A 13,231-nucleotide genomic window follows, 5' to 3' on the forward strand; every position below is an offset into this window, starting at 1 on the left:
GGTTTTATGTGATGTCACGACTCTACTGTGACAATAAATCTGAAATCTAATCAACCACCTATTTACACTGGCGCTGTAAAGGCGTTGTGCTAACCGCTATGCCTAACGTTTCTTAGAATTCTCTTGGGTTTCGTTAATCAGGGCCATGTCCCTTACCCAATGGTTAACAAACTTTTACTGCAGTTAAGTTACTAATCAATGAACACCAATAGCATAGGGATTGCTTAAGGTGGGATGTGAGTGGAAATAAAAGTTTGAAAACCATGGTTTTAATCATCTCTAATGGATTCGTTATGTGCACGGTTTCAGAACTCCAAAGGAAATGGGCCAATGACAATTTTTCCCAAGCAAAATATTTCAGTAACAATTGGGTCTAGAGCAGTGATTTTCAACCTTCCCTTCCCACTCACACCACCTTAAGCAATCCCTTACTAATCCCAGAGCACTGATGGAACAGGGATTACTTAAAGTGGGATGTGAGTGGAAAGAAAAAGGTTGAGAACCACTGGTTTACTGTCTTTGCCAAATATGGAGTTGTTGTTGTTCTTTAACCTTGCTGAGCTATCAAAATGTACGATAGGATGTTCTCCGCGATGTCATTTGCTGCTGCTTTATAATTTACATTCTTAGCACCCCCGGTGGTTGCTTCTTTAAACAGAGCCCAGACTCCAAAGGGAACCTTGCACAGATATCACGTTTAAATCCAGTGTTGGCATCCACCATACCTTCTGCCTCACACTGCCTTGTCTGTTGAGGGAGTCCATGCTTGGCCACTTCGCCCAGCTCAGCGCCTGAAGTGGTTTCTTCACCTAATGCCAAGTGGAGCTCAGTGCAAACTTCCTGTTGTTCTGACACCGAGGTCTTTTCTTTCAAAAATAGCCTGGTGGGAACGGACTATTTGGTTTGTGTCGTCATGGAGATGGGAACAAATCATTCTAGTCACAGCACCATCAATAACAACCACAGTTGGTCGACTTCTTTGTTTAACCCAGTGATTCTCAACCGTTTTCTTGCCACTCACATACCACCTTAAGTAATCCCTATGCCAACGGTGCTCTGTGATTAGTAAGGGATTACATTTAAAAAAAATATTTAAAATATTTTGACCAAAAATGAAGACAATTACAAAATTAAAAATAAAAGTATAGATTTAAATCTAAATCTACTAAGACATAAGACCTCAATTCCAACATTCAATATTTACTTCATGACGGCATTAACTCAGTCCCCTCAACCCCCCTGCCCACAAAAGAACCCCAAGGAAAAAAGTGTAGAAAGGCAAGAAAAAGATTAAGAAGATAGCAAAGATCGGTAATCTTCGCCAGGGGCCGAAAGCGATGCATCATCGCATTCCATCGTGCCATGCCCAGATGGGAATCAGACTTCCGTGCAACAGCTGGCCACCGCCGATGCAGTTTTAACAAATTCGATTTGATATTGAGACCGTTTCAATTTGGGTCTTATCCCTATAAAGTTCCCAAATAAAAATAAACTTGTGGAAATTGAATTCCTATGATTTGCTCTAAAAAAAAATGTCCTAAATCTACCCAATTGAATAAGTTCCTATCTCCTCACCACACATCTCAAACATCGATCTGAAAGGTTTGAATTTAATTTAATTTCTGTGGTGTGAGATGTGAGATTAATATTGTACTAATCAATATCTTGCATCGATCGTATTAGAGGACATGGATTGAGATTGAACGGGGAAATGTTTATGGCAGTGGTTCTCAACCTTTTCCTTTCCACTCACATCCCACTTAAAGTAATCCCTATGCCATCAGTGCTCTGTGATTAGTAAGGGATTGCTTAAGGTGGGATGTGGGTGGGAAGGGAAGGTTGAGAATCACTGCTCTAGATCCAGTTGTTACTGAAATATTTTGCTTGAAAAAAATTGTCATTGGCCCATTTCCTTTGGAGTTCTGAAACCGTGCACATGACGAGTCAATGAGGGACGATTAAAACAGTGGTTTTCAAACTTTTTCTTCCCACTCATATCCCACCTTAAGCCATCCCTTACTAATCACAGTAATTAAAGTGGGATGTGAGTGGAAAGAAAAAGGTTGAGAACCACTGGTTTAGGGGAAACATGAGGGGGAATTTCTTCACTCAGAGGGTGGTGGGAGTGTGGATTAAGCTTCTGGCTGAAGTGGTAGATGCAGGTTCAATTTTAATAGGTAAGGAAAAGGTGGATAGATATATGGACGAGAGAGGTGTGGAAGGTTATGGGGACTGGGTGGGAGAAGGTGTTCGGCGTGGACTAGAAGAGCTGAACTGGCCTGTTTCTGTGCTGTGGGGTAGTCATACTATCCCGACATAATTCAGACCAGATTTGTTCGTCAATTTTTACATTTAAGTTTGATTTCCATCTCTGCCTGGACTTGTGAGCCCCTTGATTGGGGATTCCCATTTGAATTAAGAGATACATTGCTGAAGAAAACAGTTACTTAATGTGGTCGGTGGGTGAAAAGAAAAAGTTTGAAAGCCACTGGAACCTCGTCTAAACGAGACTGTGGGCAGGTCACGAAGGGAGTGACTATGGGGAGGAGAAGGGGTGGTTCATGATCTGTATAAACTTCACTGATAGGCACTTGATAGTTCCTCATATCTTTCAATTTAGACATAGCAGACCCCAGTGAAATGGCAGGGGCGAGAGTGGGGCTGGCGGCCATCATACCTGGTTCTTGTTCCATTGACGACAACAGAACTGGAAGAGAGGCAGCATTCTGAGCACGTCAACCCTCTGTGCTCCAAGCCAATGTGCTGGCATCTGTTCTCCTCAGATTCAGTCCCCTCTGTATTGACTCTCGTTCCTGTCTGAACCCCTCCCGTCTTAACCCCCTGTTCATTCCCACATTGATCCAGTCCACTCTGGTTTGACCACTTCACTCTAGCCTCGAGAGAGCAGGAAGCGAGCAGTGATCCCGGGTAGTGCATAGCTTTGTGACACGGCAGACCGACCATGGCTGATGCTGGTCAAATTTATTGTCATCTGATTGTACAAGTACAACCTGACGAAACAGCGTTCTCCGGTCCTTGGTGCAAAACACTGCAGACACACAACCAGACATAACACACATACAGGCAAACAATACACATGCAGGACAAGTATTCATATGTACAAATAAATAAATATTGTTTCATGAATATGAGAGTCTCAGAGGGTCAGTGTGAGCAGTCCCTTTGGTTGTTCACACTCTCACTGCCCATGGGAAGAAGCTGTTCCTCAGCCTGGTGGTGCTGGCTCTGATCCTTCTGGATCTCTTCCCCGACGGGAGCAGCTGAAAGATGGTGTGTGCGGGGTAGAAGGAGTCCTCGATTCTGCGCACCCTCTTCAGACAACTATCCCAGTAGATCATGTCGATGGGGGGAGGGAGTGAGACTCCAGTGATCCTCTCTGCCACTCTGATGGTCCTGTGGATTGACTGCCGATCCATTTCTCTGCATCAACCACACCACACGGTGCTGCAGCCGGCCAGGACGCTCTCCTGTAGAAGGCTGACATAATGGTGGCTGGTGGCCGGTGGCCTTTCCCGCTTCAGTCTTCTCAGGAAGTACAGTCACTGTTGCGCCTTCCTGACAAGTGAGGAGATGTTGAGCATCCGCAATAGGTCACTAGTTAAGTGAACTGTAGAAATCAAAATCACTTTGTGTAAAAAGGATGTGACCTCTTCTAATTGCAGCCATTGCCCTTCTGAAAGACCAGGAGCCTGGCTCGTTCCTGATTCGAGACAGCAATTCATTCCAGGGGGCCTATGGCCTTGCTCTCAAGGTGGTGACGCCTCCAGCTAACTTCAATTCCCACAGCAGTAAAGGTAGGTTGCACAAAGCCACCAGGGTCTTGATTTAAGGCATGGACGTATTTTGGTGGCAGGGGTGGGAGGGCTATTCCTCAGCCTGGTGGTGCTGGCTCTTATCCTCCTGTATCTCTTCCCTGATGGTGGGAAGAGATACAGGTGGGAATCGAAGATTTTGTGCGCCCTCTTCAGACAACCATCCCAGTGGATCACGTTGATGGGGGGGGGGGTGGACAGGGAGGCTCCAGTAATCTTCTCAACCACTTTATGGTCCTGTGGATTGACCTCCGATCCATTTCATATAAACAGCACTCTCTGCAGAATCTGTGTCTGATGATGGAGGGAGCAAATGTTTTGGGTGGTTGATCTTGATGAGAATGAGTTTATTGTCATACACATTGTCGAATGTAGATATGTATTTAAATTCCTACTTGCTGCAGATGAACAGGTACTTAAAAAAAAACAATTATATCCAGGTGCTCCCCTAATTATGATGATCCGACATACGATTTTTCAAGGTTACAATGGTACAGTAGCGTGAATGTCGTTATGTACTTTCATCGCAAGCAATGTTGGTTTTTCAAAAAATGTGAATAATTCCTCTAAAGTGAATGCTTTGTGCTCACCTTGGTCAATCACTTTTAGTTCAGTCGGAAAGGAGGGACATAAACGGGGACTGTTATGAGGCTGACGGGATAGAGCGGGGTAGTGCGATCAATGTGTGGACTGATACGGGGCTGTGGGGAGAGAGTGGGGCATGGGATTAATGTGGAGACCGATACAGGACTGTGGGGAGACAGAGGAGCAGTGTGAACAGTGTGGAGACTGATACAGGTCTGTGGGGGAGAGTGGGGTAATGGGATCAGTGTGGGGACTGATACAGGGCTTGGGGGAGAGTGGGATCAGTGTGGGGATGGATTCAGGGCTGTGGGGGAGAGTGGGGCAGTGGGATCAGTTTGGGGACTGATACAGGACTGTGGGGAGACAGAGGAGCAGTGTGAACAGTGTGGAGACTGATACAGGTCTGTGGGGGAGAGTGGGGTAATGGGATCAGTGTGGGGACTGATACAGGGCTTGGGGGAGAGTGGGATCAGTGTGGGGATGGATTCAGGGCTGTGAGGGAGAGTGGGGCAGTGGGATCAGTTTGGGGACTGATACAGGGCTGTGGGGCAGTGGGATCAGTGTGGGACTGACACAGGGCTGTGGGGAGAGAATGGGACAACAGGATCAGTGTGGGGACTGATACAGGGCTGTGGGGAGAAAATGGACAGCGGGATCAACGTGGGGACGGATACTGGACTGTGGGGAGAGTGGGACAGTGGGATCAGTGTCGGGACTGATACGTGGCTGTGGGGAGAGAGTGGGGCAGTGGGATCAATGTCGGGACTGATACGTGGCTGTGGGGAGAGAGTGAGGCAGTGGGATCAGTGTGGAGACTGATACAGGTCTGTGAGGGAGAGTGGGGTAATGGGATCAGTGTGGGGACTGATACAGGGCTTGGGGGAGAGTGGGATCAGTGTGGGGATGGATTCAGGGCTGTGGGGGAGAGTGGGGCAGTGGGATCAGTTTGGGGACTGATACAGGACTGTGGGGAGACAGAGGAGCAGTGTGAACAGTGTGGAGACTGATACAGGTCTGTGGGGGAGAGTGGGGTAATGGGATCAGTGTGGGGACTGATACAGGGCTTGGGGGAGAGTGGGATCAGTGTGGGGATGGATTCAGGGCTGTGAGGGAGAGTGGGGCAGTGGGATCAGTTTGGGGACTGATACAGGGCTGTGGGGCAGTGGGATCAGTGTGGGACTGACACAGGGCTGTGGGGAGAGAATGGGACAACAGGATCAGTGTGGGGACTGATACAGGGCTGTGGGGAGAAAATGGACAGCGGGATCAACGTGGGGACGGATACTGGACTGTGGGGAGAGTGGGACAGTGGGATCAGTGTGGAGACTGATACAGGGAGGAGGGGAGAGAGTGGGACAGTGGGATCAGTGTGGAGACTGATACAGGGCTGTGGGGAGAGTGGGACAGTGGGATCAGTGTGGGTGTGAGACAGGACTGTGGGGAGAAAGTGGACAGCGGGATCAATGTGGAGGCTGATAATGGGCTGTGGGGAGAGTGGGACAGTGGGATCAGTGTCGGGACTGATACGTGGCTGTGGGGAGAGAGTGGGGCAGTGGGATCAGTGTCGGGACTGATACGTGGCTGTGGGGAGAGAGTGGGGCAGTGGGATCAGTGTGGAGACTGATACAGGTCTGTGAGGGAGAGTGGGGTAATGGGATCAGTGTGGGGACTGATACAGGGCTTGGGGGAGAGTGGGACAGTGGGATCAGTGTGGGTGTGAGACAGGACTGTGGGGAGAAAGTGGACAGCGGGATCAATGTGGAGGCTGATAATGGGCTGTGGGGAGAGTGGGACAGTGGGATCAGTGTCGGGACTGATACGTGGCTGTGGGGAGAGAGTGGGGCAGTGGGATCAGTGTCGGGACTGATACGTGGCTGTGGGGAGAGAGTGGGGCAGTGGGATCAGTGTGGAGACTGATACAGGTCTGTGAGGGAGAGTGGGGTAATGGGATCAGTGTGGGGACTGATACAGGGCTTGGGGGAGAGTGGGATCAGTGTGGGGATGGATTCAGGGCTGTGGGGGAGAGTGGGGCAGTGGGATCAGTGTGGGGACTGATACAGGGATGTGGGGCAGTGGGATCAGTGTGGAGACTGATACAGGGCTGTGGGGAGAGTGGAACAGTGGGATCAGCGTGGGGCCTGATACAAGGCTGTGGGGGAACGTGGGACATTTGGATTAGTGTGGGGACTGATACAGGGCTGTGGGGAAAGAGTGGGGCAGTGGGATTAGTGTGGAGACTGATACGGGGAGGTGGGTAGAGAGTGGGACAGTGGGATCAGTGTGGGGACTGATATGGGGCTGTGGCTAGAGTGGGGCAGTGGGATCAGCGTGGGGACTGATACAGGTCTGTGAGGGAGAGTGGGGTAATGGGATCAGTGTGGGGACTGATACAGGGCTTGGGGGAGAGTGGGATCAGTGTGGGGATGGATTCAGGGCTGTGGGGGAGAGTGGGGCAGTGGGATCAGTTTGGGGACTGATACAGGACTGTGGGGAGACAGAGGAGCAGTGTGAACAGTGTGGAGACTGATACAGGTCTGTGGGGGAGAGTGGGGTAATGGGATCAGTGTGGGGACTGATACAGGGCTTGGGGGAGAGTGGGATCAGTGTGGGGATGGATTCAGGGCTGTGAGGGAGAGTGGGGCAGTGGGATCAGTTTGGGGACTGATACAGGGCTGTGGGGCAGTGGGATCAGTGTGGGACTGACACAGGGCTGTGGGGAGAGAATGGGACAACAGGATCAGTGTGGGGACTGATACAGGGCTGTGGGGAGAAAATGGACAGCGGGATCAACGTGGGGACGGATACTGGACTGTGGGGAGAGTGGGACAGTGGGATCAGTGTCGGGACTGATACGTGGCTGTGGGGAGAGAGTGGGGCAGTGGGATCAATGTCGGGACTGATACGTGGCTGTGGGGAGAGAGTGAGGCAGTGGGATCAGTGTGGAGACTGATACAGGTCTGTGAGGGAGAGTGGGGTAATGGGATCAGTGTGGGGACTGATACAGGGCTTGGGGGAGAGTGGGATCAGTGTGGGGATGGATTCAGGGCTGTGGGGGAGAGTGGGGCAGTGGGATCAGTTTGGGGACTGATACAGGACTGTGGGGAGACAGAGGAGCAGTGTGAACAGTGTGGAGACTGATACAGGTCTGTGGGGGAGAGTGGGGTAATGGGATCAGTGTGGGGACTGATACAGGGCTTGGGGGAGAGTGGGATCAGTGTGGGGATGGATTCAGGGCTGTGAGGGAGAGTGGGGCAGTGGGATCAGTTTGGGGACTGATACAGGGCTGTGGGGCAGTGGGATCAGTGTGGGACTGACACAGGGCTGTGGGGAGAGAATGGGACAACAGGATCAGTGTGGGGACTGATACAGGGCTGTGGGGAGAAAATGGACAGCGGGATCAACGTGGGGACGGATACTGGACTGTGGGGAGAGTGGGACAGTGGGATCAGTGTGGAGACTGATACAGGGAGGAGGGGAGAGAGTGGGACAGTGGGATCAGTGTGGAGACTGATACAGGGCTGTGGGGAGAGTGGGACAGTGGGATCAGTGTGGGTGTGAGACAGGACTGTGGGGAGAAAGTGGACAGCGGGATCAATGTGGAGGCTGATAATGGGCTGTGGGGAGAGTGGGACAGTGGGATCAGTGTCGGGACTGATACGTGGCTGTGGGGAGAGAGTGGGGCAGTGGGATCAGTGTCGGGACTGATACGTGGCTGTGGGGAGAGAGTGGGGCAGTGGGATCAGTGTGGAGACTGATACAGGTCTGTGAGGGAGAGTGGGGTAATGGGATCAGTGTGGGGACTGATACAGGGCTTGGGGGAGAGTGGGACAGTGGGATCAGTGTGGGTGTGAGACAGGACTGTGGGGAGAAAGTGGACAGCGGGATCAATGTGGAGGCTGATAATGGGCTGTGGGGAGAGTGGGACAGTGGGATCAGTGTCGGGACTGATACGTGGCTGTGGGGAGAGAGTGGGGCAGTGGGATCAGTGTCGGGACTGATACGTGGCTGTGGGGAGAGAGTGGGGCAGTGGGATCAGTGTGGAGACTGATACAGGTCTGTGAGGGAGAGTGGGGTAATGGGATCAGTGTGGGGACTGATACAGGGCTTGGGGGAGAGTGGGATCAGTGTGGGGATGGATTCAGGGCTGTGGGGGAGAGTGGGGCAGTGGGATCAGTGTGGGGACTGATACAGGGATGTGGGGCAGTGGGATCAGTGTGGAGACTGATACAGGGCTGTGGGGAGAGTGGAACAGTGGGATCAGCGTGGGGCCTGATACAAGGCTGTGGGGGAACGTGGGACATTTGGATTAGTGTGGGGACTGATACAGGGCTGTGGGGAAAGAGTGGGGCAGTGGGATTAGTGTGGAGACTGATACGGGGAGGTGGGTAGAGAGTGGGACAGTGGGATCAGTGTGGGGACTGATATGGGGCTGTGGCTAGAGTGGGGCAGTGGGATCAGCGTGGGGACTGATTCGGGGCTGTGGGGAGAGAACAGGGCAGTGGGATCAATGTGGGGACTGATGCAGGGCTGTGGGGGAGAGAGTGGGACAGTGTGCGGAGCCGATGTAGTTTCTGATCAGGCTCGTACAGCGAGACTCGTAAGATGTTGGGAAAAAATCTGCTCTTTAACCAAAGAGGTGCTGGATTATCCTGGATGGTGTTTTAACTTCTTGAGAGTTGTGGAAGATGAATCATCCATTCAAGTGGAGGGTCTTCTACTACACTTCTGACTTGTGCTTTGTTGATGGTGGATTTTCATTTGTGGGGGTCACTTAAAATTTTTAAATTTGGTCATTCAGCACAGTAACAGGCCCTTTTGGCCTAAAATCCCATGCTGGCCAATTACAAACTCCTGGCACGTTTGGAAGGGTGGGAGGAAACGAGCCCCTGCCCCACCCTGGGAAAAACCCATGCAGATATGAGGTGAACGTACAAACTCCTTACAGACAGCACGTGATTTGAACCCGGGTTGCTGGCGCCGGAACAGTGTTGTGCTAACCGTGCCGCCCGTTGCTGCCGGAAACCCAGCCTCTGTTCTGCAATGAGTGACTGTTTGAAAAAGTTAAGCAGGGATTTGAGTTCTCCCTCCCCTCCAGAGAGGAATTTGTTCCCTCACTTGAATACCAACTGGAGTCTATCTGAGGGAGACCCCTCCTCAATTACTGCTGCTGGCATCATACATGTGAACTCAGCATTCTCCAGCTCCAACCGAATCTGGTAACCGGTTGGGCCAAGCCTCAGTCTTCGGTCAAGCCCCCCAGCCCCTCTTCTCTCACAAGTGGAGTTAAATTGATTCTGAAACTGAAAAGGCAAGTGCCAGAGGCTCGTTGCTGATTTTTGGGGACTGAGGTTGGGATTAAAACATATTGTAAGGAGTAAAACTCGAAAGTCTGCAGACACCGTGGTTGAAGTAAAAAACACAAAGCTGGAGAAACTCGGCAGGTCAGATAGTGTCCCTTTATATAACAAAAATAAGGATTCAGGCTTGAGCCCTTCATCAAGGTGTGGAAAATGTCGGCCTTGCAAGGTTTCATTGAATTGTTCTTTCACCTGATTTTATTGATTACAAATTATTTGACGTGAACATTAAACCACGATCGAACACTCTCTGAAATTGTGTGAGAAGTAACAATGACGCTGGAGAGACTCAGCAGGTCGAACAATGTCCCTTTATGTTGCAAACATAAAGGTACAGAACCAACGTTTCAGGCTCAAGGCTTTCATCGTCAGAACGGGAACATTGCCAATTTCTCTCTCCACAGAAGTTGTGTGTTTCCAGCATTTCCCAATTTTATTTCAGGCTTCTAGCAACTGCAGGTCTTGTTGCTTGCCTCCATTTTGCTCACCCCCTTGATGAAGGCCTCAAGCCTGAAACATCGGTTCTGTATCTTGATCTTTGCTGTATAAAGGACACTGTTTGACCTGCTGAGTTTTTACAGCGCCGTGTTGTTACTTAAAACGTATTGTGTGGCAATCATGGTGACCACCTTGTTTGGATGTAAACATTTTAATTATGATCATCTCAAGATCACTGGGTAAGAATGAGCTAGAAGGGCTGACTGATCTCTCAGCAGTATTGGCTTCTGTGTCCTGACAGGTGACCCGAATGAACTGCTCGTCAGGCATTTCCTCATTGAAACGGGCTCGAAGGGAGTGAAGATCAAGGGCTGCCAGAATGAACCGCACTTTGGTATGTTGATTGAAATGGCAGATTGGAAGCTCGCACCGAAGGCCCCAGTAAGGGTCACAGCCTGCGGCTTTCCAGGAATGCCCAGTCCTATCACACAAGGTCTCGTTGCAATGCCAATAAAGTAACAGATGGGTCACTTACTGACGGAGAAACGGGAGTCCTCAGGCAACCCAGCCCAAATGGTTCCCGAGCAGAAGGGGCCAGAATTCCAACCCTCCGAAATCACTGCCAATTCCTGATTAATTCCTGATTGCCTGGGCCTGGGGAGAATGCCCCTGCTCTAGTCTGAAGCAGTGGCCACGGAACCTTTTCTACCCGCTTGAGATGAGGAGAAAATCTTTATTAGCCGTCGTATCTGAAAGACGGCGCCTCTAACACAATTTGACAACGCTGCCCGTCCAACCATGCAGTCTTCTCTCAGCACTGGCCTAACAGTCTGAGGGTCCTTCAGCTTCATATTCCCTCAGTACCGCTCCTCCCACGGTGCAGGGCTCCCTCAGTACTGCCCCTCCCACAGTGGGGGGCTCCTTTGTACTACCCCTCTCACAGTGCAGGGCTCCCTCAGTACTGCCCCTCCCACAGTGCAGGGCTCCCTCAGTACTGCCCTTCCTACAGTGTGGGGCTTCTTCACTATTGCCCCACCTAAAATGCGTAGCTCCCTCAGTACTGCCCCCTTTTTTTTAAAATAATACTTTATTTCACATGTACATGCACAAATATACTGGTCACCAAACAATTACTATACACAAACCACAAGACAACTATCAAGTTATATTAAAATATTGCCATCCCTGTCAAGGATGACATACACATCCCACGGTGCCCAGCGCTCTCAAAACCCCTCCATGGCTCCCATGGACAGTGTGTGCTCCTTTTCCAAAGACACCCGGGCGCGAACGTACCCCCGGAAGATGTCCAGTGCTTCATTGCTGGGGAAGCCCTGAGCCGCTCACTTCCATGAGCCACGGATGGACAATTTGGCTAGGCCCAGGAGCAAGGTGATCAGGACGTCTCCCTTCCTTCCTGCCCCCTTCCTCACTGGGTGACCAAGGATAAAGAGGGTGGGGCTAAAATGCAAACAGAATGCAAGGAGTAGCCTCTTCAGAAAGGCAAAAGGGGGCTGCAACCTCGCACATCCAATGTACATGTGGTTCATGGTCTCCTCCTGCCCTCAAAAGTAGAATGCAGCTGGGAGATCCATGTACTGACACAAAAGCTTGTTGCAGGGCACTGCCTGATGTAATAGCCTCCACGCTAGGTCTCCGACGTACAAGGGGCGAATCCCTGCATGGAGCGACCGCCACTGGGGTCTCTGCTGACTGGCAGGTGTCATAGCGTGTCTGAGCGGTGCATCAGGGCAAGGAAGTGGAAGGTGTGGAGCAACAACCTGTACAAGAACTTCCTCCCCGCCTCCCGGAATGGTACAGTGGGTGTCGAGGAGAGACGGCTCAGGTTGTTCGGGGCAGGATCCCAGGTGAGATGCCGGGGCCTGGGTCCAACAATCAACTCCGGGCTCACAGCTGGGTCACTACTCCCCACTGGTTGGGTGGGGGGGTGTGGGGGGGGGCGTCGTCTAGGTCAGAGGCAACCATGTTCCATCTTTTCAGTAAATCCCAGTAATAACTGGGCAACCTCTGCAGAGCAGCACGTCTGACTCTTGCCAGAGGCAGCCACGTCCCCTCGTGAAGGCAGCGGCTCTGTCGGAGAAAATACATGGCCAGCACGTGCGTGTCAGCTGGGATGGTGCTCAGCAGACAGGAATCTCTGTAGTGTCCTAAGATGGAGGGCCACCAGCTGGGTACTCGCACACACCAGCGACTGTTCACCCTCTGCAATGGGCAGACTCAGAACCGCCGCAGAGACCCAGTGTTTCCTGTTGCCCCAGAAGAAGTCCACCAACTTCTGCTGAATGCTCGTGGCAAAGGCAGCAGGTGGGGCCAAGGTGGCCAACTGGTACCATAACATGGAGGCCACCAGCTGATTGATGACCACCACCCTGCCTCGGTAGGAAAGCACCCCAAGGAGGCCAGACCAGCATCCTAGCTGGGCACCGATTTTCATTTCCAGATCCTCCCAGTTTACCAGTCCGGTCTCCCCGGTTGGACTTAGGTGGACCCCCAAGTAGAGGAGATCCGTGGTGCTCCACATGAATGGCTGCATCTCCTCTGGCCAGGAGTCAACCTGCCACTGACCAACCAAAAAACATTTAGCTCAATTGATCCTGGCAGAAGATGCAGCAGAGAAGACCTGCTGACACTTCCGTGTCCTCTGCAGATCAACGGGGTCGGTCACCTTCAGGAGCTCGTCGTCAGCATAGGCCGAGAGGATGTTCTTCATGTCTGGCTCGCATAGAACCATCCCTTTCAACCTCCCAAGAAGAAGTCTCAGGAATGGCTGCACGCAGATGGCATACAACTGGCCAGACATGGGGTATCCCTGACATACTCCCCTGTCGAAGGGAATGGGGGAAGTCAAGGACCGTGGCAGAATCCGGCTTACAAAATGCGGCCGAAACCCAAAAGCCTGTTGAGTACCCACTAAGTAGCTGTGGTCCACCCTGTCAAACGCCTTCTCCTGATCCAGGGAGAGAAAAGCTGTTGGTATACTGGGATAGATGGATCTGC

At 51.4% G+C, this 13,231-nt stretch overlaps 1 protein-coding gene across 11 annotated transcripts in view; it reads left to right on the forward strand.

Moving 5' to 3' along the window:
- LOC138747322 (tensin-2-like) overlaps positions 1-13,231 on the forward strand; it is a 263,792-nt gene that overhangs the window by 228,375 nt on the left and 22,186 nt on the right. For all 11 annotated transcript variants that reach the window (XM_069906427.1, XM_069906430.1, XM_069906428.1 and 8 more), the window contains 2 exons: positions 3,684-3,815; positions 10,515-10,607. In XM_069906427.1, coding sequence (XP_069762528.1) covers positions 3,684-3,815; positions 10,515-10,607 — 225 coding nt within the window. The remainder of the gene's footprint in view (positions 1-3,683; positions 3,816-10,514; positions 10,608-13,231) is intronic.

This window comes from Narcine bancroftii, chromosome 12, assembly GCF_036971445.1.
Source record: "Narcine bancroftii isolate sNarBan1 chromosome 12, sNarBan1.hap1, whole genome shotgun sequence".
Classification (NCBI taxonomy): Eukaryota; Metazoa; Chordata; class Chondrichthyes; order Torpediniformes; family Narcinidae; genus Narcine; species Narcine bancroftii.